The sequence below is a fragment of the Sycon ciliatum genome, chromosome 6 (genome assembly GCF_964019385.1).
Source record: "Sycon ciliatum chromosome 6, ocSycCili1.1, whole genome shotgun sequence".
NCBI classification, from domain to species: Eukaryota; Metazoa; Porifera; class Calcarea; order Leucosolenida; family Sycettidae; genus Sycon; species Sycon ciliatum.
In genome coordinates, this window is record NC_088648.1 from 9,300,118 (window position 1) to 9,327,949 (window position 27,832).

The 27,832-nt window shown below is 46.1% G+C and overlaps 1 protein-coding gene across 1 annotated transcript in view; it reads left to right on the forward strand.

The window, feature by feature from the left end:
- Positions 1-566: 566 nt before the first annotated feature.
- Positions 567-27,832, forward strand: part of LOC135819306 (uncharacterized) — a 38,167-nt gene continuing 10,901 nt past the window's right edge. The window contains exons 1-9 of the mRNA XM_065332490.1: positions 567-673; positions 5,753-5,857; positions 8,528-8,629; positions 20,210-20,311; positions 20,680-20,781; positions 24,128-24,226; positions 24,806-24,880; positions 26,533-26,730; positions 27,560-27,785. Coding sequence (XP_065188562.1) covers positions 8,609-8,629; positions 20,210-20,311; positions 20,680-20,781; positions 24,128-24,226; positions 24,806-24,880; positions 26,533-26,730; positions 27,560-27,785 — 823 coding nt within the window. The 5' untranslated portion in view covers positions 567-673; positions 5,753-5,857; positions 8,528-8,608. The remainder of the gene's footprint in view (positions 674-5,752; positions 5,858-8,527; positions 8,630-20,209; positions 20,312-20,679; positions 20,782-24,127; positions 24,227-24,805; positions 24,881-26,532; positions 26,731-27,559; positions 27,786-27,832) is intronic.

The window sequence follows — 27,832 nt, forward strand, 5'->3', positions numbered from 1 at the left end:
TCGTTTCCATGTGATTTCTCCTATCTTTCTTAGTCTTTGTTCACAATATACATACATATGTACCAGTGGACTACTTTTGGACTTTTCATTATTTTCTTGTGTAATCAATAGTACCAGTGAATCCTTTATCAGACCCACTCTGATTTAGCAGTCCAGACTATGTGGGATCATCTCCAACCCACCCAGGGTCCAGACATTCACCTTGGTGTGAAAAGTGGTCGTTTCCATAGCTACTTAAGTAATCTTGTAATATCATAATTAATGGATTGTCCCTCTCCCCTTTTCGGGAGACCCAAGTGACCAGCAACTGTTGTTGTCTGTTAGAAAGAACAAGTATGTGGATATGGATGTACATCAATGTTTGAATATACATGCTTGTGTGTATTCGTGTATGTGTGTATATTCATGTATGTGTGTGTGTGCATGTGTGCGTGTGTGTGTGAGTGTGGGTGTGTGCATGCGTACGTGTGTGTGTGTGTGTGTGTGTATGTATGTGTGTGTGTCCATGCGTGCGTGCGTGCGTGTGTATGTTGCTTGATTTTGTGTTCATACCGTTCCTGCATACCAGGGTCGACTGCTATTCGATGCCTGCGATTATCGCCGCCTGGAGTGTGCCTGCATCCTTGCAGACTGTTGCGGAGAAACAGTCATCAACCAGTTGTATAACGATAGGGTAGGTCTGTGTGTATGTGTATTTGCATTGCTGACACTGTCCCAGGTACTAAGCACACTGCTCGGTAACTTACACTGACTGGCTTTAAATGTGAATGTCGAGGTGTTTGCATGTGTGCAATTTGTGCATGTGATTGCGTCTTTATTGGAGGTAGGGGGGGGGGGAGGTGTAATGTTAGGTGAGGGGGTGTAATGTTAGGTGAGGGGGTGTAATGTTAGGTGAGGGGGTGTAATGTTAGGTGAGGGGGTGTAATGTTAGGTAAGGGGTGTAATGTTTAAAAGTAGGGGGGGGGGTAATGTTAGGTAAGAGGGGGATGTAAGGGGGGGGGGTGTAATGTGTTTTCTTGCTTTATTCCAAACAACAACTAGCTCCGGAAAGCTCTGTGACATGATGCCAACAGAATGTAGTGGTGTGCGTGCATGCGCACAGGGGAAGCGGAACATGTAAATGGATAGGAGCACAAACGGTGTCGCGTGCATACATGCGTATGACAGTCCATGCATGTATATGTGAACACTAACTGACTAAGGGGGGGGGGGGGGGGGTTAGAGGGTTAGGAGGTACATCATTTTAATAAGTTTTTTTAACTTATAGAAGAAGAAAAAGGACCAAGGAACTACAAGTTTTTTAAATACGAGTCTCGTTCTGCGGCATGATTTTATGTCAGATATGAGTGAAACACAGCATTCAGGAAGTAAGTATATGTTATCGCATGGTTGCAAGGGCCTTATGGCATATTATTGCCCCGAGAGGTTAGCCCGAGGGCCGTAGGCCCGAGGGCTAACCTCGAGGGGCAATAACATGCCATAAGGCCCGCAGCAACCATGCGATAACAAATTTATCACATGGCCCACAGAGCAGACCATTGGGCTGCTGTTGAAATTAGCCCAAATGCCAACACATTATGACCACAATGTATATTGATGTGCTATCATTATCAAAACAGGAAAAATGAAGATATTTCTCCTACACCCTAACAAAAGTCTGCTACAGGCCATCAGAGAGTATACAGCACTGAAAGACGGAGACAGAAAAAAAGTGCCGGCACCGCATCGTCATAGCAATAGACATGGCAACGACAATAAAATACAGCAGAATCATAATTTCAGTTGAAAAATTAAAAAGAGTGCTACCACAAAGAGTTTCTTCATGTTTACATGTGTATCAGGAAGTTGTCAAATACAGTACTGCAACAAGTGCAAGCATTTGACGACTCCCTGGTGTGCAATTCTGAGGACAATTTTTCTTCTTTTTTTCAGCTCCAGATAGCTGTGTTTTTCATTGCAAAACATTCCTGAATTGTTGTGTTTGTTGTTCAAGCAAAGGTGAAGGCAGAGGACATATGAGCCTGGTAAGAGTTTTGCGTGGCACATGAAGACCACACACAGGCAGTGACTTTGCGAGGATCTGAAAACGCACGACGCTGAGTTGAATTTGTGTTATTTCAAATAATTGTTTGTGATCACAGTACCACTTCGAGCAGAACTGAATCTTATCCACAAGCTTACCGACGGTCAGGCTGCCAACATGACTGAACAAATGATCCCTGCAAGCACCACACGGCAGACGTCCGAGGCCATGTCCATTGCCGGGATGTCCATCTCCAAAAAGAATTCCATCTTCTCAATGCTACACTGCGACTCGTCGTAGAGTACGAGTCTACAGTCTTCGTAGTCACGCGATCACTGAAATAAACTATTTTTTTGCGGGCAAATAAACTATTTTTTTGCGGGCAATATCGCATATTATTGCCCGCGGCGCGAAAGGTGCTGATTCGCTGGAGTACGGGCAACAATCACGTGCCATGTGATAAACATAATTATGACTCAGCGCAAATTAGCAACTTAGCTACAGTACTGTCGGTCGTCGAGGAACTGGGTGTGAGGGGGGGGGGGGGGGGCAGCCTCCTAGCCTAGACTGTTCTTATTATCATTTACTACAGTCTATGCACAGTTGAGTTACCGTGTATACATTGGTATGCTGTATTTGGTAAAATTCTAGCTGGGAAATTCTTCGGCACTTCGTTCTTCTCCGCCCGGCAGTACTTTTGACGATAGACGCCCTTAGCAAACAACGGTAACGCTATTTTTTACAGTACTCGTACCTTGATCACCCAAATAGGGTTGAAGCTGCAGTGTAAAAACGTTATGGGGGCTGATTTATCGTTGTGACCAACGGTACGTTTTTTGGCCAAATATTGCATAGTCCGTACGCATTTCACCTTGTATCGCGTATATGGTGACATAAATGGTTGTACCGCGCGAAATAAAAGCTATTCTCGTGGCAACAGCGTACTAAAAATAGTGTGCATCTTGCTAAAGGTCGAACCCAAATCACGGTATTTTCCCCCTTACGGTAATACCATTACAACATAACGTTTTTTTGCTAAGGGTGTCTAATGCCTGATCCAAAATGCTGTTATAAGATACTGACTGCGGTAGTGAGAACAGTGTGACATTTCTCAATTGCCAGATTGAGTAGAATGGGTGGATGCAGCTGTGTGATACCGGTGGTATCACTCTGCTCAAACAAGACTTGTAGGTCAATGTCTAGCAACGTCAGGAGTACTCTACCTTGAAATTCCAAAGGAATTATCATTATTTGAAACTGGGATGTTGAGCCATAAATAAATGTGGAAAGGAAAAGTACATATGGATACGAGTTAATAGTAACTCTCCATCACTGTAACTGGATACTATAATTATACGTTGAATGTCTCAGTACTCTTGTCAGTTTTGTGCCTAGTTATTGCACTTTCTGACTGTATATAGTATCCAGTTACAGTGATGGAGAGTTACTCTTAACTCGTATCCATATGTCCTTTTCCGTTCTACGTTTATCATTATGGACCTTTTAATCAAATAGCGTTTACCTTAAAATAATAAAAAATAAAACGAAGTCACTAATGGATAGTTATGTCATAGGATGATAGCCAGCTCTTGTTGACCTGCCGTATGTGAAGTAATGATGTATGTCAATCCATTAACCTTACCCTGCCTTATCCCCTATCGAGTACCTCTTTGTATGCTTCCTGCAAGGGTACTGAGTGAGTCAGTAGAGTCCCTACTTCTATTGTTCAGACAACAACGAGCAGAGCATTGCAGACATTTTCTACAAGATTAAAATTTGCTTGGGATACAGTGTACATAACCATGACCATTGTTTAGTATGGCTTCAGTCAATAGGTATAATACAGTGGAACATCTTCAGTATACAGACCAATTAGCAGACATCAGATCCACAACTTGCAGGGCATGTTTCTACAGGCCCTTGCGATCTCAACAATGTTCTTAAAAAGCAGTGAACATTGCTATACCATTGCGACCAATGATGCAGCTATGCTTGTACATTTGTGCGTTTGCGCATGTGTGTGTGTGTGTAAGTGTGTTCTGTGTATGTGTGTGTGTGTGTGTTTGTGTGTTCTGTGTATGTGTGGGTTTGTGTGTGTGTGTGTGTGTGTGTGTGTGTGTGTGTGTGTGTGTGTGTGTGTGTGTCAGCTAGTCCGGTTCGTGGGCACACTTATGCCTGATTGTGCTGGGTCTGTTGCCAATGGTCTCAGCTGCTTGAAGGTGTAATGTTGTACCTGCCACCTTTGTTGGTTCCAGGGTTCATATACTTCCTCCGTATACAAAAACTTCGTGATTTTTTTTTGAAAGCTGCGCACAGCTCTGGAATTGTTCCGTTTGACTTGGAATAACACTCGTGGCATTGTCTAACCTGTTTACAAGCTATATACAGAGAAAAACCCAACTCAGACGAATGAGATTGTGTTTTTTCAGAGTCTTCGTAGCTCGTGTCATTGTCACCTGACGATAATGACTCCGCATCGCCAACAGTCGCTGCTTCCGCTCGCATTTCGTTCAGATTCTTGTCAGCTACAGTGATGATCCGACGCTGGACTTTGGCTACGTCCTCTTCATCTCCAGAGCTGTGTACGAATCGGTGTCGACTATTCAATCGTTCCAAGCCGTGACCTCCATTATGCCGTGAAACGAGTCGTACAAGCACATCCACACGCTTCGCATTTTCTCGCCAGGATAATCCTCCCAGCATTCTACAATGGCTTTGAGGAGGTCCCTGCGATTCCCCTTGGCGACAAAGGAGACGTCTGACTGGAGTGAGGCGAAGAAAGCCAGGCCGTCAACATTCTGATCTGAAGTCTGCGCTGGTTGCACGACGACTGAAATGTTTCATCTTGCCGTGCGAGCATGACTGCCGTGGAGAATCTGTTCGGGATCAACCAAACTTACCTCGACATGAATGTGGGTTGTCGATGACAGCCTTTGGCGCGGTTCGTTGAGCAGGTTCTTGCTAAAAACACTGTTAAAAAAGTCACGAAGTTTTTGTATACGGAGGAATTTTTTTCTATTTGAAGTATAGATAAGTCTCGTTATAAGATAACTTTTTCGATGGCACAGAGATTATCTACTGACGAGGGAGGACCTGTACATATCTGTTAACCATGGACTGCTTCTGGCTAGATTAACTCTTGTGTAATCAATGGTGCTAGTGAAGCCTATATCAGATCCACTCTGATTTAGCGACCCACACTAGTTGCAAGTATTACCTTCACTGGGGGCAGGGGTAACTGCAGTTGAATCACGGGGCGGATACCCTGATGCCGTCAATCCTTTTTCTGCACCTTGTCCTCGCCCACTTACTGAGGTGTGGTGAGCCCATAAGTGGGATCATTTTCAAGTCCACCCAGAGTTTTGGGGATTTCAGGGGGTTTCGGCCGTTGGGTGGTTCAATAGCCAATTGAGTCATCTTTCCAAGATTCCTTTCGAGTCTCTCTCCCCTCTCCCGGGGAGATCCACGTGACCTGTTTTGGCAGTGAGCAACAAGTACAAGTATGTGTGTATATGTCTGTCTGTCTGTATGTGTGTGTATGTGTATGTGTGTGTGTGTTCTGCGCGTGTGTGTGTGCGCATGTGTGTGTGTGTGTGTGTTCTGTGTGTGTGCGTGTGTTCGTACGCGTGTGCGTGTGTTTGTGTGTACATGTTGTTGGGCTGGCGGTCTGTACATGTGTGGTGTGTGTGGGTATACACATGCCTACACTACCTATGTCGTTCTTACTAGGGTTTATGGAGGTGCACGCCACTACATAGAGCATGTAAGAAGGGTTACATCGATATTGCCAAGCACCTTGTCAAGTGTAAAGCCAAGGTAGACAAGACTGATGATGTAAGTTGCACACCACTCTGCCTGTACATTGAAGGATGACTCAATATTGACTCATGTATTAGTCAGAGATGCCAGACTTTGCCTGTACAGCAACCGTGTTTATGCTGGTGAACCACATTGGTGTCTGTTTCAGATTGGAAACTCATAACCATTTTATTACCACAAATATCGACACCCATGGATTATTATACGATGTCCGTGACATGTACGCGCTCATTTTAGAACCGATGCTGAGATTACTTGTAGAATAGAAGACAGTGTGTGGATAGTTGGTGATGGTGAGTAAAGTACTCTGGTAGGCTGTAGGGAATGTGAACCATGTTGTCAGGAACATGGGTGAAACTTACCATCCTAGCACACCATTTCATGCAAGAAGCATGATAATCATTCTGAGGTTATGGGTGGAGAGTATGACTAGATAATTGACTGGTGTCGGTCGAGCGTAACATTGTAAATTCATTCAACCATAATGTGTATTGAGAAGTACATTTTGGAGTAGCAATGTAGCATTGTCACATGTTTCCTAGTCCAGTCAGTTTCAAACACACCTGGTCTGATATCAATGCAGACATGTAGTGTGATAGATGATGTGTACATCGCAGTTCAAAGGAGTTATGTACGTAGACTATCCATGCCTTTATTTGTGTAATAGACCATTCTCAATGTCAGAAAGTAATGGTTTTATTTGTGTAATAGACCATTCTCAATGTCAGAAAGTAATGGTTTTATTTGTGTAATAGACCATTCTCAATGCCAGAAAGTAATGGTTTTATTTGTGTAATAGACCATTCTCAATACCAGACAGTAATGGTTTTATTTGTGTAATAGACCATTCTCAATGCCAGAAAATAATGGTTTTATTTGGTAGTAGCAAGGTACATTCCCTAAGTGCCATTTTTCCATTGCAGGATTTTTGAGTGAGTGAGTGTGTGTGTGTATGTGTGTGTGTGTGTGTGTGTGTGTGTGTGTGTGTGTGTGTGTGTGTGTGTGTGTGTGTGTGTGTGTGTGTCCCATATGGTGCAGTGGTATGTGCAGCGATTTCCAATCGATAGATTGCGGGTTCGATTCCCGACGATTATGGTCACACACGTCTTTCTTCTCTTTCTCAGACTCTTCCTGACTTTTCTTTCGTTCTCCTGGGTGGTTACCAACAGCCAGTGCATGCCGGAGTATGTGGTGTGATGTGTGTGCAGGAAAAAAAAAGAAAAAAAAGAAAAAGAAAAAAATGAAAAAGACCAAAAAAGGGATTCACTGGGCAGAAAATGTCACTCCAAATAGCTGTATGGTGTAGACCAGGCTGAATAGTGACGGTCAATTCTTCAGCCTTGCAAGCTGTTGAATGGTGTAATCCCAGCACAAGTTGCTGGCTTCTGCCGTAGCATTGCTATCATCGCCTCCGGCGATGGGCGTCAAAGGTCAAGGTCAAGGTGTGTGTGTGTGTGTGTGTGTGTGTGCGTGCGTCAGGCGAAATAGCACGTCATAGTCCATTTGAGATCAGCGGGAAGAAGATGACGACGTCCACTAATTTAGTATCTGTGCACACGAAGGCTGCTGTGTGTGTGACTCTGTGTGTCAGCTATGATATCATTTCCTGTGGTTCCATGCCTAGCATGTACGTCTGAACCACCCTGCAAAGTTTGAATGACGTAGGTTCAGCGATCGCTCCGCGAAACATGCTTTTTGAAATTCTCTTCATAGTATATCTTCCACCATTGAAATTTCGAATTTCTTGCTGAGAGGGGTGGCTTGCAACCTCGATATGAGTTGTTCCAGGCATGCTTTGGAGCCATCTCCTGTTGAAGTAGTGGCGGGGATCTGCCCTGCAACTGCTACAACAAAAAATGATTCGATCTGAGAAAGGGTGAGGCCGCGAATCTCGGTTGAATATTGAGTATTTCAAGCCTCTTCGCGACGAAAATGGAGTTCATTTTGGAGATGGACGTCAAGGCAAAGGACATTGTGTCCGACTTCTGGCGTCTGGTGAAAGCCAGGGATCATTTGTCCAGTCAGGTGGGCAGCCTAACCGTCGGTAAGCTTGTGTTTGGATCCTGTTCTGCTCGATGTGGTAGATCACAAACAATTTGATATCGCACAAATTGATCTCAGCATCGTGCGTACGGTATTTTATATTCAGAAAATCCCAAAGTGTCTGTGTGGCCGTCCTATGCCACGAGAAACTCCAATCAGGCTCCTATGTCCTCTGCCTTCATGATTGAATGTCCACTTCGTTTGAACAACGAACACAACAATCGAGGACGGCTTTGCAGTGAAAAATACAGCTATACTGGAGCTGAAAAAAGAAGAAAAAAACGTGCTCAGGATGAGACTCGAGTACACGCATACTCTCCCAGCAGGTGAAACTCAAATTTTTGTGAAAAATGCGTGTCGCCGACTGACCAGTAATTTCGCCTGACGTGTGTGTGTGTGTGCGTGTGTGTGCGCACGCGTGTGTGTGTGTGTTTAGAAGCCACTGTCGTGTATCGTGAGATGCTAATGTGTTCAATTGTTTTTTCCAGACCTAGCTTAGAGGAACATTGCAAATTGAGCAATCAGAGTAGCCTACATTAAAATCACGTGACTCGCAGAAGATTGCGCATCATATTATATAAGAAACAGACTGCAGATAGATTGCACATATGAATGTCTGATCTTGTCTTTACCTGCACACAGGCTGGTGACCTTCCTGTTCATGGCGCTGCTGACACTGGACATCTGGAAGTGGTCAAGTATCTACTAGATATCCAGCCCGACATGGTCTCCGTAGAGGGCATGGTGAGTTAAGAAATCTCTTGAACTGTAATAGTCACGAGTCTATAAGCAAAGAGTGTGCACCTTTGGCAAATGAGTGCAGGCGCGTACGCATGGGGTAGGTTCCTGTTGCCCGGAAACCCCTCTAATGTGCTAAACGCACCTCTTTGCAATGATGTTTTCAATGCAGTTTTGTGAGTGCACCGGTGAGCGTTCAACACTAGTGCATAAACATGTACTTCCTCCGCGTCATTAAAACTGTCACTTCCCACAGCGATTTTTCCAAATTGTTTTGTACACTCGAAAGGCAAAGAAATCAGCTAGAAATTGAGGCAGAGCATTGTCAATGGACCAAGTTTTAGTTTGTGGCCTCCCGTTTCGCTGCACTTGCAGCAAAGGTCGACGTCTTCATCAGGGTTTGAGACAGACCCTTCAGCACTCAACAATACGCTGAACATGACGCACGTTCAAATTCAGGTCAAGAAACTTCGTTTCAAGCGATCCATGCCTCCAGGTGGCAGGCAATGAAGACAAGCTAGCATTTTTCAAGTACTCTGTAACGACCTTCCAGCGGGATAGGATAAGCTGTTCCGCACCTTCTTTCCTTGGCCAGTGATTCGCCGATTTTGTTGGGGTTTTCAGACCTGCTACCTTCGCAGCAACATGCGCCACAAGTACCACATTTTTGGAATTTGAGAACACTTTGTTCTTGCCTTTGTCAACCTCAGCATTTCATATTCAGGAGAGATACCAGGAGTCTTACACTCGAGCTTGCAGCTTTGATAAATGCCCACGCGAACGATGTGGGACGGCACGAACTCCAGAAAAACGATATGCGCCGTGGGGCGGACTAGTGCGAAGCGCGATGAATTTGCTTGGTGCGGAAGAGAGCTCCGACAAAGTCCGAGACCACTCACGGCTTCAGTAACAAGTAGACATTGCGCAGGAAGGGTCGCACCAATGTTCGAACACAGAAAACAGAGATTCCGACTATCTGACTAAGATGAGCCAAGTCACAAACATTGCGATGTGCGAAGTGACAATTTTAATGACGCGGAGGAAGCATGTAGCAGTACTCAATGATTGTAATCTTGACAATCAACGAGTCATAGTGCTAGTATAGTGTAGACCAGGTAGTCGTGGCTTTTACTCGAGAGTTACGACTCCCCGGTGTAGTCATTAAAATCATAGGCATACTCACGGCTCTACTGTCTACCAATGTCCGTAGTTTGGCGAAGCTAGGGACCCGGTAACCTGCTAGCCACACATGCGGCAATTTATGCCATCATGGTGTGGGGTTTTGAACGTTGCGCAGTGTCATGTTGAAGGAAAAAGGCCGAAAAGCATGCTCCGCAATTGCAATTTTTCCCGCCGCGAGGAGCTGAGTGTTGTCTGGGACTGTAGATGGTGGCCCATGAGAAGCTATGCTGGGTTGAACCTGCATTCGAGGGATGTTGAGCAATAGCTTAGCAGCGCGCCATTAAGGTGAGACCCTTTTACTAGTAGCGACTTGACTGACTCTGACCGTACGCTCGGCGAGGTCATTGCCCTGCGGAGGGAGCAGACTGCTCGTGTGGTGATGTATGCCGTACTGCTGCCGGTAAGTTCAAGCTGTACGCTCTGGACGGTGGGCTATGGTCGGAGATGAACGTCTCAAGGAAAACATGGGTTGCAAAGATGGACTACAACTCGTTGATAACAGTCTTAGGCAGCGATCACACCGAGCTCGATTCAGCCATTCAGCCGAAAAAGCGCCTGTTTACGTCACGATTACCATGGAAATGGCTGAAAATGTCCTGCAAGCGACTTTCAGCCGTGGCTGACTCGCAGCCGTTTTTTCCAGCTTGTTTCAGCCACAGCTTGTACAAGCGGCTGAAAGCCGAAATTCAAAAATTATTTTGAGTGCGCTTGGGACACACCATTCATATAGACTGCCGGTTCCTCTAGAGCGTAGATTGTTGGAGCTGTGGTACGAGGCCAAGACAATGCACCAAACTTATAACTGAATTCATGAAGAAAGGTACGAAGAAAAGAGTGGATTGCGACGGAATTGAAGAACAGCAACCGGCGGAGCAGAAAGCTCAAAATTAGGAAACCACGTCACCGCGAATCATCGCGTCCATGTGCACCGAACAAATAAAAAGAGCAAGAAGTCGCAATTCAGGATCCGGGCTTCTTTTGCTTCTTGTTGTTGTTCTTGATTTTTACTTCTTCATCAAAACTGAACACAAGTTGTAGATCGCCACTGTTCTGCTTTCCGAACTCTCGCGAACGTTGGTGTGTTTCGAGATATTCAAAATTTGGCGGGCAAAATAAACAAGCCATTCAAGCTTCGCACACGGTGTCTGGTGTGACCGCTCGACAGGGAGCACTCAAGCCAGCTGAGCGCAAGCGATAACAAGCCCAAAGTGGCTTGTTTCGGTGTGACCGCGGCCTAAGCAGGCAGTATTGACATACATGCTAACTCCACATATCTGGAGTAATAATATACTACAACCAGGTAGTTTGCGGAGTCGAATTGCATGAAGTTGGCTGCAATATTCTGCCATGGCAGGTCGGGAAGAGTGTTAGGACGGAGCGCCTAAACCTTCGGGCGGTGAGTGTTGAACACACGGTTTGCAGGACGCGCTGAAATTGGCCAGCTGAACACTCAATCCTGGCCAACACACTGACTGCTTGGCACGGGCACGGCACTTCGTGATGCCAAGATGGCCCGAGTTGAGTCGCTCGAGTACATCAGGCGCAAGGACTTTGGGATGACAATCTTTTGTCCATACATAATTAGACCAAAGCACACAGTTAAGTTGTCTTCAGCGTTGTGCTATTGAAGGTGCCGGAACATGTTTGGGATGTGACCAGCTGCCTTCGACATACTGGCGAAGTAACTTACAATCCGGATCGTTTAGCTGATGGTCTCAGATTTCTGCCAGGCGAGCATCAGAGGCCGGCATGCTGTCAACAGTGGCGGAGGCAAACTTTTCAACCTTTTCGTTGAAACTTACAGCACTAGCACAAGACGACTGTAGACCAGGAGAGTGAGAGAGTGCATCAGGAATGACTAGGTGCTTTCCTGGCAGGTGTGATATCGAGAAATCAAACAGCGTCAGACCCAGGCGGAACTGTTAGTTACCTCCTCCCGGTCCCCTTTTCTAGCTGGCCTGCATACACTCGCGTACTCACCTTTTGTCTCCTTTTGTTCCGTTGGCCTGGGTAGCTACTTGCGCGCCCATAATTGCCATAGCTACCCAGGCCCTTTATCTTGCCGTTCATACTTGATCTCTTTCTCTTTCTCACTCTTCAATAATCACCATGTAGCCGTTTCGTTCGTCCTGGTCTTAGTCATCCCGTCTCTAACGAGAGAGCTTGGAAGCTCAGGGCCCTGCGCTATGCTTTGTTGCCTAGCTCATCGTGCATGTTGTTAGAACTGATGGAAATGCTTTTTCCTTTGATTAGCTACATCATTGTATTGAAAAAACGTTTCAATGAGATACTGAAGTAACGTCTTCTGCATAGCTATGGGAGCGGCGCTGAATCTGCCGATCACGGGCGTTCTGGAGTCGACGGGATGTCTGTCCTGACGTTTCGTGGGACTGGCGCTGACTCTGCCGATCACGGACGTTCTTCTTCTTATTATTATTATACTGACAGCAACTAACATCCATTCTGATTGCATTTACTCGTCTCCCTACTTCGTATTTCTTTCCAGAAAATCTCCCCATACAGCAGGGAGTCGTTTACATAATATGACTCCCTGCTATACATCTACATGACTGTATAAACGTTATAATTATTATGCTATCGGCCTACATGCGATTCCCGGGCTGGTCGACAGGCGGCCCAGCCAGCCTGCTAGTGGGATCTCGCCCTCGCACACAAATCCACACAAAATGTTACTGCACTGAATGCATTCCCCCGATACACTTCGCATATATACTCATTCTCTTGTTGGTGCCGTACCCTTGATGGTACGGGACAGGTACGGGATAGCGCCAGGCATTTCGATGGCACAAACAAACAAAAATATTGGGGCCAGCTGTCTTGGCTGGTACGGTACAGTACGGGACAGATACGGGATAGCGCCAGGCGTGACACAAACAAACAAACAAACAAACAAATAAACAAACAAACAAACAAACACCAAATTAAAGCTGTGTGGACCCTGGCTAGCGCCAGACGTTACTGAAGTAACGTCTTCTGCATAGCTACGGGAATAAATGTCGTTCCACCAACCTAACTTGTTCCCGTTGTCCGTTGTCCTAATTCATACTCAACATTGGCGCCCGACCATTGCTCGAAACCCACGACCCTTGTCCTAAACCGCCACTCGTCTCGTCCATCTCGTCTCGTCTCCAACCTCGTCTTGTCTCCAACCTCTTCTCGTCTATGTTAACCTCGTCTCGTCCATGTCAACCTCGTCTCTTCTATGTCAACCTCGTCTCGTCCAAGTCATGCAGGTCAGCTACCTTCTTTATTTCTCTCTTTCTTTTTCATCCGTCTTTCGTTCACAAATTTATTTTCGGTTTATTTTATTTTGTGATATTTGTAGTGTGTGTACGCGCGGGTGTCCTTCATTAATAATAGGGGTCCGATCATGGTGAGCCACGCTCTTCTATTTATGTCGTATATTAAAGTGTAACTAGGCTGTATTAGCCGTGCAAAATACTAGTAATCAGAATGCAATTCACGTCCCTCGTCAAACTCCAATAGTTATTTTTTGTGCCATGTTTTTGAAGGGGCGTTTGGACCAGTTGTTATTGGCAATGTACACACTATAAGTAGTACAGGAACGTTGTAATGATCTGTAGTGCATTTTTAGTACACACTTTTGTGAGGCCCGTGCATTGTGTGTGTGTGTGTGGGGTTTTTGTTTTTGTTTTTTGTTTTTTCTTCTCTTCTTCCTCGGTCATTGTTTCCCTCTATTTTTCTCATCGTCTTATTATTTCCCGCGTGGTCGCGGTTCTTTTTTTTCGCTCAGGGGAGGTATGCTAGGTACCTCCTCCCGTACCTTTTCTAGCTGGCCTGCATGCACTCGCATACTCACCTTTTGTCTCCTTTTTTTCCGTTGGCCTGGGTAGCTACTTGCGTGCCCATAATTGCCATAGCTACCCAGGCCCTTTTTCTTGCCGTTCAGACTTGATCTCTTTCTCTTTCTCGCTCTCCAATAATCACCATGTAGTCGTTTCGTTCGTCCTGGTCTTAGCCATCCCGTCTCTAATACATGTCGTTCCACCAACCTAACTTGTTCCCGTTGTCCGTTGTCCTAATTCATACTCAACAGAACCATAAGACACGAGGCAGCACATTATCAACTGCTGTCGAGCTGATCAGGGGAACAAGCGGCTGGTGGTCTGTCTCAACTACGAATTGCTTACCAGTGAGGTAATCGCTGAAGCGTTCACAAGCCCAAGTGATGACAAGGGCCTTTCTTCTCGAACGTAGCATATTTACGTCCGTAGCTGTCCGTGATCTAGACACATAGGAAACAGGTTTCCACTCGCCAGAAGGTTGCTGTTGCGAGAGGACTACACAGATGCCATAGCCCGATACGTCTGATGATACCATGGTGGAGTGCATCGGTGAGTAGAGTACCAAGACAGGGTCTGTTGGCAGGGCAGCGTTCAACTCTTCGAACATTGACTGTTGAGCAGGGGCCCGAGTCCAGCCGTTGTCCTTCTTCAGGAGGTCACGGGGTGGCTTTGAGACGGTGGCAATCTCGGGAGAGAACTTTCCAAGTTTGTTTACGATTCTAAGAAAGCTCCGGACATCAGAGCCATTCACACATTGCGGGAAATCAGTCAAACCTTGCAACTTGTCTGGATCAGGATGAATGCCATTAGCGTTGAGGACATGGCCAAGGTACTTCACCGATGTGACCTTGAACCCACATTTGTTCAGATTCGGAGTAACCCCAAGATCACACAAACGCTTCATTGCGCCGTGGAGGTATACGGTGTGGTCCTGAACAGTCGCGGCGAAGATGAACTCGTCATCCTTCTGGCATGTGGTTCCTGGAACGCTGTTCAGGGTACTGGTCATCTTCTTTTGGAAATGCTCTGGTGCTGAACAAATCCCAAAGTGGCAACTGGGTGAACCTGAACCTTCCAAATGGTGTAATGAACGTCGTAAACGGCTGCGATTCTTCCACCAACGGCACTTGGCAGAATCACAGATAGCATCTAGCTTCGTGAAATACTTTGCTCCACTGAGCTGGGCTAGCGTGTGGTCTACACATGGTAGCGGACGGTACTCATGATGAACAAACTTGTTCAATTCGGTGAAATCCGCGCAGAAACGCACAGCACCAAAAGGTTTCTGTACCACATCTAAGGGGACCCACCAGTCGGAAGCTTTCGTGACCTCATCCATTAGCGGCAATGGAACATGACGAGGACAATGTAGGGCAAACGGTTGTGCCTGATTAACTAGGCTTATCTTGTATGGATCCCCAGAGAATCTGTCCAGTGGCTAGAACAGTTCGGGAAGCTTGAACTTCGCAGCGTTGAGCCAATCGACATGTTGTTCCACAACTTCTGCGACATACGGGTTGACCTCCAACAGGTTCAGGCCAATGATGTCGGGTTGTCCCAGCAAGGCTTGTCGGACATTAGTGACAACACACACGTCTTATACTGAGCACTCTTCACCGACTGACAAGGGTGTGCTTAGGACACCATCAACCTGAAGCTTCGTGCTACTGGTGCTGGTGAGAGTTTGCGTGCTCTTCATCACCGTGTAGCATTCGAGTGTATTAAGCAACGATGACGGTATGACCGTTACCTTGGCCCCTGTGTCATTCTTCATCAACACCGGTGTTCCATTCAGGGATACGGTGGCCATCCATGGCCCATCACCGTCGACCGAACCCAAAAAGTACTCTTCGGGTTCACTGGAGACAGAGGCCATCTCCTGCTGTGTCGGCCTTGGCTTCTTGGACTGACATACTCTAGCGAAATGACCCTCCTTTCCACAGGAGCGACAAGTGGAGTTTCTCGATGGGCGTTGTGAACGATCTTTCTCTGTACTTCCACAAAACAGAAACTTGTCTGGACTCCTCCTGGAGCTCTAATACTTAGACCAGAGACCATAGCAAAAGAAAGTACTCGTAGAGATGGAGAGGAAGACTTGGATGTAGAGCCTTAGGGTTACCAGATGGAAGATGAGAGTCAGAAAGAAATACCGGGTGTCCTTTAGTCAATGCGGTTCAGATGATGATGAATTGTGTTTCACCGCTTTATGGCGCACACGTAGATTGTGTGAATTCAAAGTATTGGTAGCTGTAATCATTAGTAAGCACAACCCCAACCTTTCCATCCAGAAAGAAATTGTCACTTAACTTAAACTATTCACGTAGCTTTCAGACACACACACACACACATACACACACACACACACACACACACACACACACATACACACACACACACACACACACACACACATATGCATGCACGCACCCACGTACACACACACATGCACGCGTACACACATAACTACATTACATGAATACACACGGCACATACGCACACACGCGCACACACACACACACACCTTCCTTCCTTCCTCCTTCCTTCTTCCACTGCCATGACTGGCTACGTGGCCCCATATGGGGCAGACCAGGAGACGTGTTGTACACAGGGCGGGGAACGCCAGACTCAGCGCGTGCGGGCTGCGCGAACAGCGTTACATTTGTGCCTCGCAATATCCTGTGGCCGACGAAAACTGCGCGCACAAGTGCCACAGATGAGGGGCTTCGCCACAGGCTCCATCCGGGACTGGACAATAGCGTCGACAGCGTCACGGCAAGTGGCCCGCTATCCCTGTCGACCTTGGACGATGTCACCAAGATGCTCCAGAGGAACGCCAACAGCCATCAAATCGCACTTTGCGGAGTCCTTCCAGCGCTTATGGGGTCCATGCGGTGGACGTTTGGACGGTAACGAGCCGTACAGCAGCTGACGAGGGATTCGATCCTGCATGTGGGACACGTGGCCAAGCCATCGAAGTCGGCAGACTTTGACTTTATCCGCAATCTCCTTCATATCGCCCCACATCTTGCACACCTGGAGAGAGGAGATGTGCTCCTCTATCTGCCAGCCACGATTGACCTTCAGGATGGAACGCACGCACTGCAGATGAAAGGATTCCAGGCGACGGACATTACGCTGCCTAACGGTCCAACTCTCAGAGCCATAAAGAAGGACGGCCAGGACAGTCACTCCATAGACAACGCCCGTCATGGCCATGTTAATAAAGCACACACACACACACACGCACACACACACACATGTACCCGTACACACACACACATACATACATACACACATGAACACATGCATACACCTTGAACCTTGAACCTTGAACCTTGAACGCCCGTTGCCGTAGCAATGATAGCGATGGCTTCCCCACACTGAGGTTCTAGACCCGAAATCTGCAGTATGGCGCATGCCGCTTGAGGTCACCAGGACGGCGGAACACTCTGTCACAGCGGTAGTTGGGGCACGGGATGTCTGGGGCTTCATTCTCGACCCTCTGTCGACAATACTGAAACCAGACGGATCTCTCTGAGCTGTGTCATACCAGCCCGCTTCAGACAAACCGATGACAGTAAAGTCCGAGGGCACAACATCCCGCCAGCGCATCTTGGGACCATGTTGCGGGCGTTTGCAGGGCAGTTCGCCGGCCAGCATCTACTTGGGCAGCCGGGTCTCCTTCATCCGTGCAACGTGACCAAGCCACCGCAAGCGGTGCTTCCTGATCACATCAACCATGTCGACGTCCACCCCTGTCAGCTCGCTCAGCGATGCCGAGGACAATCTCTCCTCCCATTGCTCACAACGAGAGATACCGAGAATTGTGCGAATACACTGATGGTGAAAGGTGTTGAGTCGACAATATGACCCGCTTTGATGGGCCATGTCTCCGCACCGTAGAGAAGAGCAGGAAGGACAATAGCACGATACACCAGCCGCTTGGTGTAGATCGAGAGATGTACGCACTGAAATATCGGAGACCTGAGCACGCCGAACAGGCGGGACGCCTGCGCCAAACGAGCAGCGAAGTCCGCATCCACCGTTCTCACAGCAGAGAGCACGCTGCCAAGGTACCGGAACCCGTCCACCATGTCAATCCTGCTGTCACCACCGAGTTGAACGGGATCAACTGCTGTTGGTTGACCCACAGCCATGCCCTTCGTCTTTCTAATGCTGACGGTCAGTCCCATACGCACACACATAAATACACAGCCCCCCCCCTTCCCCCCCCCCCCCCCACACACACACACCACACGTGCGCGCGCACACACACACACACACACACACACACAAACACACACACAAACACACACACACACAAACAAACACACACACACACACACACACATGCACACACTCAGACTCAGACTCAGCCATGCCCGTCGCGGTAGCGATGATAGCGAACAGGTATGTTAGACATAGCAACTTGTGCTGGGATTGCACCATTCAAAAGCTTGCAAGGCTGATGAATACACACACGCACGCACGCACGCACACACATACACGCACACATATACGCGACGTACAACCTACACTCTACACTCTCTTGCACTGTTATTTACCTCAAGCGTAGTGATTATTTACCCTCTTATTTTGGTTTTCACTCCACGTACGCGTGTCATTAGTTCACACTAACTTGACATCTTTGCACTTTCCCCTGTTCCTTGACACATTTATATAATTATTAGTTGCATTTATGGCTAGTTATCATTGTTGAGACGTATTTCCCTGATGAAGTCCTCATGAAAACTGGTTAAGAAAATCTAGAACTCCAAAACGAGAGAGCTTAGAAGCTCAGGGCCCTACGCTATGCTTTTTTGCCTAGCTCATCATGCATGTTATTAGAACTGATGGAATTGGTTTTTTCCATTGATTGGCTACATCAAACTTTCTCTTTGCACTCGAGGGTAATACGACACCGTCTACTACCTTGATTTACCTAGACAAAAAAGCATAGGGAAGTTATAAATTTTTCATTTCTCCTATTCTTTTTTAAGACATAACCTGGTATTCGAACCCACACTATCGCCCTGCATGCATTCCCCCGATACATTTCGCTTACATACTCATTCTTCCAAGTTGCTTCATGTTATGATCTTGCATTTGAACGCCCTATTTGAATATTGTGGCCAGCTGTCTTTGATGGTCCGGTGCGGGACAGGTACAGGATAGCGCCAGGCATCTTTTCCGTTTGCCGTTCTTTAGCCACAGCTCTCGCCTTCATCTCTGGTGCGGGTGGAATCTACTGACTTTGTATATGCGTTATAATAGACCAATCCCTTTGTCTGGGTTCGTGAAAAGGGCCACGCGTGCAAGTCAGCTCGTGTGAAGTGCATGGTTTTGTATTTAGTTGGTATGTGGCAGCTTATGAGACAAAGAGATTTTTGCTCCCCGAGCTTGTGTATGTAAATAGTTTTTTACGTCGAGTATGACAGCTACAATGCCCAACCATACCACAACGAACTGATCGGCTACATCATTGCGTTGCAAAAACATTCTGTCTGTTCGAATTACATGCATGATGAGCTAGCCAAAAAAAGCATAGCATAGGGCCCTGTGCGAAAGAAATAGCCTTTCTCTTTGCATTCGAGAGTAATACGACACCGTCTAACACCTTGATGACCTAGGCAAAACATGGATAGGGATGTTATGAATTGTTCATTTCTCCTTTTTTTCCCCAAGACATAACCTAGGATTAGAACCCGCACTATCGCCCTCCATGCATTCCCCGATACACTTCGCATACATACTCATTTTTCCAAGTTGCTTCACGTTCTGATCTTGCATTTGAAAGCCCTATTTGAATATTGTGGCCGGCTGTCTTTCGTGGTACGGTACGTACGGGACAGGTACGGGATAGCGCCAGGCATGCCGATGGCACAAACAAACAAACAAACTGAGGCTTCCTGCAGCTTCATCTGTGAAAAGAATTCGGGACTGGTTCGGATGTGATGTGCAGCGCTATGGGAATGGGTGTGTCCACCCGAATTCTTTTTTAGAATATCAGGCTGAAACAACAGCAACCTCACCAATCATTTGCTCCAAAAGTACCTGTGACTATTGGTGACTCTCCTACCCGGCACTGATACCTGCATAAAGCACCTCTCATATACTGACATCGTAGTAATTCTGCAACTTCTAGCACTTCTGACACCATGTAGTATTCTGGTTCTTTAGGAATTAGGATACTATTGTATTGTTGATTCACAGGCAATATGAAGGAGAAACCTTTTTTAAATGTGGCATCAGCAGACCCCAGCTGTAAGAGGTACTGCGCAGGCGCGTACATGTTGCGGTACACGTAACTTGTGTACACGTTATGTAAGGGTTACACGTGCTCAAGAGAAACGCATAATACATAGCATGACACGACAAGTACCACAGCTGTCACTATTGTGCTAACTTTTACACGTTATGACAAATCAGAATCATGCTTATAATTCTTAGAGCTGGGTAACTACAGATAACATGTAAAACTTTAGTCACAGTAGGTTATACATCATAATTGTGTAAGATACAGACTGTAGATAGATAACACATGCGAATGTCTGGTTTTGTCTTTACCTGCACACAGTACGGTTCCCTTCCTGTTCATCGCGCTGCTTACAACGGACATCTGGACGTGGTCAAGTATGTAGTAGATCTCCAACCCGACACGGTCTCCATAAAGAACAAAGTGAGTCGAGCAGTCTCTGTCACTGTATTGGTCCTGATTACACACTCCAAGAGTGTGCACATTTGGCAAATGACTGACTACATGGTACATTCCCTATATCATGCAGGTCACTTTTCCATTGCAGAATTATTATGTAAGTGTTTGTGTTTGTGTTTCGAAGACACTGTCATTCATAGCGAGGCGCTACTGTGTTGCATTAGATTTTCTGGTAGTAGCTAGGAGGTACATTTCCAGCTGATCAATCAGAGTAGTCTATATTAGGATCCCTTGACTGACAGTAGATTGTACATCATACTGGTATGTAAGATACAGACTGCAGGTAGCTAATACATATATTGAGGTATGATCTTGTCTTTGCCTGCACACAGAACGGTGACCTTCCTGTTCATCACGCTGCTATGGAGGGACGTCTGGAAGTCGTCAAGTATCTACTAGATCTCCAACCCTACACAGTCTCCGTGAAGGGAAGCGTGAGTCAAATATTCTCTGGCACTGTAATTATTATGGGTGCATAACACAAGAGTGTGCAACTTTGGCCAATGACTGACTAGAATCTAGATTCCCTACATCAGCCCGCAACGAAAAAGTCCTTAGTTTCGTGTAACCAGACCGACCTCTGTTTTGAGCAGAGACCGATTCTTCTTTGTTGTATGCACTCATGCATACGTACATCATACGCATGTCGACATACATGTGTAACAGGTAGCCGAGTGGTAGGCGCGGTGTAATCAACAAGAGTTCGTTTTATTCTTCTCTTCTCTCAGGTACACACCTGGGATATAATTATTAGTGAAAGAAGAAGCGGCAAAAAATAACTTTCTCTCCGGTGCACACCTAGAGGTTGACTACTTCTTCTTCGAGTTAGCTTTGTCGTTGCTATCTAATCTCTCTAAATAAAACAGAAATGCGCAGCAGCTTTTATGCAGCAGACGCCGTGCGCTTATATGCGGAGATACACTAAAATTATTATACATAAGGTCAAGTTCCGTATTGGTCGGGCAGGGATACTACACATGTACGTGCTCGCACTTCAAGTTGTGTCAAAGCCAAGGCTCTTTCTTCCTGCTCCTGGTTATGCTCTGGCCGGCTAGACATTTCGGTCCTTTGTGTTTCGAGTAGACTCGATCGTGTCGGATTTGTTGCATGGTGGTTCTATTTGCCAAACGTAACGTTTTTGACACTGACAAATTTAAGTTTCGAGATTTTAATGTCAAAAACGTTTCCGTCACTATGCTGACTGCGGCTGGACCATCGTCAACAGCTGCATTGTTCAAGTTACGTACCAGGAGCAGTTTGTTGGACACTCTTCATCCAGAAGATGTCACTCGCTTCAAAGTGGTGTTTACTTCTGAAACCGGGTCATGCCGCAAGGGTGCTGGCAGGAGTGACAATGTAGGACTTCAATTGCAGTTCGGACGCCGATTCTTTTTCTTTGGGTTGGAGCAACAGGAAGATGTAGTTCCTGGCCCGCCACGGTTGCTGAACGAGATGTTGATGCCCAACGTCTCGAAGATCTGCTGTGCGCGGTATCTGAGTTTAGGACCAGTTTGACTGTTCTTTTTTACTCTCTTTCTCACTCCTGTGTGCAGCCACACCATACATTCTCACACCCCTAACACACCTCACTCACACGCACGCACGCACCCCCCCCCCCCCCACCCCCACCCACCCCCCCCCCCCCCACACACACACACACCATCAACAACAATCAACCCTCTATTCTGCGGGGACAGCAGCAACAGCAAGAAGAAAAAGAATACTCGGGATCCCTTGTCTGCTAGCCCACTCTTGCCAGCGCTGAAATGTCGATGAATACTTGGTCACCGTTCCCAGTGCCCTACTCGCCAGCATGACTTCTAGAATCTTCCTGGATAGGTTCATGAGTTCCTGGGTTGGCTGCGTTTGAACCGCCCTCAGCTCTAGGCATGAACACAAGATCATAATGTGAGGAGCCTGTCAGCGACGTCAGCATTAGCATTGGCTTCAGCATCTACAGCAGCTATCAGCAGCACTTGAAGGAAATTACACGCTCATTACCAAAGGGGACTCTGAGCCACCATGTTGGTCAACAACAGCATCAGCAGCAGCATCTTCCCGCCCTGCGGGCTACGACATCGTCATCGGCATCACCGGCAGCAGCATCCACCCACCTTGCGAGCAATGACATTGTCAGCGGCATCTGCCTCCTGCCTGCAGGCAACGATGTTCCCTGAACACCAACATAGGACAATGCCTCGCGCACCGTGCACTCACATGTGTTCGCGCCACACAGCCATAGCAATTGTGTCAGTACACAAATCAGCAACTGTTAATCCTCATGCACAGTCTTAAAGCCAGCATTTCTGAAAATTAATGCTTGCCCCTCCCCCAGCAAGTTGTGAGGGCAGGTACCTTCGAGAAACGTGCTTTCCTTGTGGGGTAGCATTATGTGCTATGGCTGCAGAACATTTTTAAGATAAGATAAGATAAGAATAAGACAATATGTGCACTCATTTTTTTTCCTTGATCCAAGAGGGTGGTGGCGTTCCTGCGGATGCGGAAAACTGGGCCTTTGGCCGAGTCTCACGTGAACCGTGAAATTTTTTTTATTTTTTTTATTTATTTTATTTTCTCTACAAAATCCACATATCTCCAGACACTGGGGTGAATGATGGAGTGTGGTGGTGGGGCCCATTAAGCTCCGCCGACCAGAGGTCTCGGCTTCATAGCTCCATGGACGCACCAAAGGGATATTGGGTGGGGAGGATTAAATTGAAAAAGAAAACAGAAGAAAGAAAATGGAAAGATTGTATTGCTCAGTGAGCAAAAGCATATCACAACCATAGCGACGAATAATGTATTCCAGGACGTTCGCATTCGTGACCCAAATCTTTGTAAACAGAAAGAAAATGTCACCGCACTTACACTCTTCCATTACATTCACACTCACATGCACTTGAACATGCCTGTACATTGCCACACTGCACTTGCTGAATTTCCTATCATTTCTCACCTATATAGTTTTTATTACCAGTGCAAATTGTTCCGTAGGTTGTGCAATTTTTCTTACTATTCTTGTATCGGCACAGTGGGTTGGTCTAAGACCATGATTGAGAAACGAGGGGTACCAGGTTCAAGTCCTGCTTGGAAGCGGAAGGTTTTTTTCCAACCGTGCTGCGACCCCCAGTTAATTGGGAGCTCGTGGCCTGGCATCAGTAAAACATGGATGTGGCAAATGGGATTTAGGCCTTGGGCCTATGGTTGGTGGATCTGATCTATCCTCCCCCACCGTTTAGGAGCCGCATCTGATGCCTGATCATGGGGTGGTGGCGTCCCACGGACGCGGAAAGGTGGTTCTTGACGAGGGAGTTGCACGACTCCTCGTTGTTGACCTGCCCGGTACGCGAACCCGTCGAATTCCTGTATCCTCATGTTGTTTCACTCCAAGTGTATAAATCCTATTGTAGTTTCATCATTGTCTTTCGTCACGAATTCCATTGATAATTGTGACAAGAAAATGTTCTGGAATACTTTTTTCGTCGCTATGGTTGTGATATGAGTGCGCATATAGTTTTATTCATTGCATTATTAAGTTTATTGTCTCCACGTCGCCTTTTTACATAACTGTAGAGCACGAGAATACAGTACAATTATTGTGTATCGTTCTGGTCATAGATGGCAACATTGCTTTCAGAGATATGGGAAAGGGTTGCTTGATGTTGACCGCACAGGATCCATCCATTCCACGATATGGCAATTGTCATCAATTCCAGTAGAGTACAGGTACTCGTGATATCAGCATGTCGGTTTGGTTGTTTCTGCTATGGCTGTGTTTAGAATGGGAGAACTCCTCTTGGTCATGCAGTGTACGGAAGGAAAGCAGGTTGTGTACCCTACTTGCTGGAAGTCACCTGGACCAAGCTAGCATATGATGAGGTAAGAGTTGAAAAAGTAGGTTGTGTGATGAATAGGTCTACCAGTTTTGTCTGTGAAAACATGCTCGGTTACTGTGAAAACCTTTGCTCTGGAACTACTCCCCCCCCCCCCTCACCTGCACAAGTTCTTATCAGTTTGATATGATTGTTGTTCCTGAAACACGTAGCTTTACATAAGGTTGGATAACATGGACGATCTCTATGGAAGCCGGTTGGAATATGATGACAGAGTACTTTCTGCAGATTAAATGCGTTAGAAAAGACTAGCATGCGTTTTTCTCTAGTCTATTTCCTCACTGTCTACTTCAAGGTGTGTTGAGTGACATCATCGTGTATAGTGCATCTCTGTTTACCCTTCACTTTAGTCAACTTCTTTTGAGCATGATGTTATGTATTGAGCAGTGTCAGAATGTTCTATCATTTCTTACTGTGTACCTGTGCTATATACGGTGTAAGAAGTAAAATGGCGGGTGTGTTTTCTGTGGCATTTTGGATACGTGATGGTTATTGTGACTAGTGGAATTGATGACAGTGAAGAGTGTATCGCTCCACCAATTTTGGTTCAATGTTTCCAATCCAGGCAAAGGAGATTGTGGAGGAAGCCAGAAGGACAGCTCAAACCCGCGGAAAAACGCAAGCATTGGGCTTGATTAAGGTGAAACATGTCGTTAAAGTTATAGGATTACTAACTCTTTGCTTGTGGATGACAGGAATGAATAATTGGTACGAGTTGGGAGTAATGACCTACCGATGTAACCAGATCAAATAGAAATACAGTTAGAAGCTGTGACAATGCACAAGACTGACAAGATTCTGAGACATTCAACACTCTGACACCTAGGTCAAACATATCTCCAAAGCGAAAAGCTAATAACGTTCCAAGGTGGAAAGCTCAGGTTAGGGAAGGCCAAAGAGGAGACGTTCAGCGCAAACAGCATGATAACAAGTAATAGTTATATCTCACATGCTAAAGGTGGGGTTGTGAGGGTGGGTAGGGTAGGTGTGGTGGTGGGGGTGGGGAGGGGGGGGGGGGTGAATTGGAGTAGCATTGATCCTTATTGGAGACAGGAGAGAACAGGAGAAGCCCAAGATTGCGCTACATCAACACGCATAATTCGAGTAGGGAACGAGAGGGAGGATGAGAGAGGAGGAGCGAAAGCAGTGAAAGAATGCAAAGCAGTGAAGAGGTAATGCGAGTGACGGTGAGAGAGAGAGAAAAAGAATGGGAGAGGTCTTTCTAGATTTCTTGATGAATTAACTCAAAGACATTGCAATGATGAAGTGACTGATGGACAGAGAGCTGGCAAGATCACTATCAATGTCCCTGTTGATCGTCATTCGAGTCTCCAGGCAACAATTGACAGCCATGTATTGATAGAACCCGCAACTCACTCAGGGATAACCCTATAATTGTATTGTCACAGCAATGGGATGGATACCTGGTCGGAGCTGATTGATCACAATCACCAGCAGTGGTAGGCACTGAAATTGGCTATTGAAATGTTCTGGCTTAGAGCAGATGACCCAAGAGTAACAACAGAGGTCACGGGGAAGAGTAGATCAGGATCGCAAGGGACAACAGAGTCAATATACAATGACAAGACATATGGGGTGCAATGAGTGTCGAATGTCACCATTAGGTGGAAGACAAAACTGGAGACATATTTCTCTTCTAGTACTGTCGGTGTTGTAGCAAGCAGAGCAGTCAGATTAGTGATCATTTATTTCTGCTGCGGGCACCAACACAGAATGTGGATAGCTAATGTGAGAAACTCTCCTCTAAAATCTCATTGAATTCCTGGACAGACTGTGTTGAGTTGTGTGTGATTTTGGTGATTGACACTATACGAGTGTGCTCCCTGAGCCCACTATGGACTCATACATCAATTGTCCTCATAATTGGTTTGAAGTACTGGTTACATTGAACAACCTGACAGCAACTAGCCTACTGTCACATGCAAGATAGTGTCCAGTGTCTAGTGTCTAGTGTCCAGTGTCTAGTGTCTAGTGGCTAGTGTATGTACAGCTATGTGGATATACTGTAATATCTACAGTTGCGCTCTGTGAAATTCGACCCGTGTCCATATTTGGCAATCTCAACTTGCACGACCCTGGGTGTCCTGGAAGTGGCACGAATGCAGCTGCATGTAAATATCCGCAATACTACTTGTATAACCACAACTGATCGAGGGCGCCGCCGGCTTTGCAATTTTGGTTGAATTTCACCGAGCGACACTGTAGTTCTAGACAGTGTTCAACTTACATACTTTGGGTATTGTTGTTGTGTGCTGCATTTGTATGCTCCAGACCAGCTTGATACGTGAAGAGTTTGGTGTTGAGGGTTACACTGATCCTACTGAACTGATTGCCAACGTGTGTGGAGCAGAAGGTTCAGGAAAATCTACCTTCATTTCATCCTTCACAGCAGAAGGTTTCTTCAATAAACTACTACGTCAGGAGAATCAACTGGACCTGAAGGCAAAAGATTTAGCATCCCGAACAAAGGTGAGCTGAAAGCAATTCAAAAAAGTAGAATGCACAAAGTGCTACCTATTGAAATTTGGATGAATGCATTGTTAGTCCAAATCGTTAGTGGTCAGTTTTGTTTCATTCTATATAAACACAAATCAACATGAACGGGAAAGTGCAGAATGTAGGTATTATGAACCCTACAGGACCAAACTGTCAAAAAAACCCACGCTAAGCCAGTCACAACGAGAAAGAGAGGTGAACAGAGCCATGAAATGTGACTGGTGAAATGTTCATGCTGGTGTCTGCAAGCGTTGTGTGGTCTTATCTGGTCACAAGACAAATCTACCACTACTAGAAACTGACGGACCAAATGAAGATTGCATCAGCAATCTACAAATTACCCCCCAGACAATTGTGAATATATAGCTGATAAAGTCATCGTGGTATGAGATATACATGACTAAAGGTACTGTGATTATCAGTTACCGATTGGTTGTATTTCTATCAATATATGAATCTACTGCTATGTATGTTATATACACATAGTATTACTACCAGAACTACCGTACTGGCGCGATTAGAGCCCTCTCTCGAATAGTGCCGCCAAGTTTGGTGTCCTTTTGCTAATTTAATTGTCCATGTCACCTTCCTGGTGGTTTCAGGATCAAAATCGTAGATCTTGTTGCTGTTTCTGCTGAGTCATGATAGTTTGCAGGAAACATTAGGGTTGGTTTTTTGCCTTCTTTGCACGCGAGTACGGTATACTGTTGCTGTAGAACAGTGTGATTGTGGTGAGCTGGGTATGATTCATACAATGTTCTCTTGCTCATTAATTTTGTTTATATCTGTTCCATAATTATAGGGAATTGAAGAAACCATTTACAACCAATCGCAGGTGAAGGTGCATTTTCGCGACTTTGCTGGTCAAGAACATTATACCGAGTCACATGACATATTCACGGTTGCCATGACAGCACCATCTGTTGCCGCAATAGTGGTGGACGGCACAGAGTGTGTTGATGAGATCACACAGACGGTCGGTGCAACTGCCGCCAATATTGTTTGTCGCCTGTCTGCACCTGATCATGGTAAGTGGATAGCAATGGATAATTTTCTTGCCTGTCACGTAATCCAT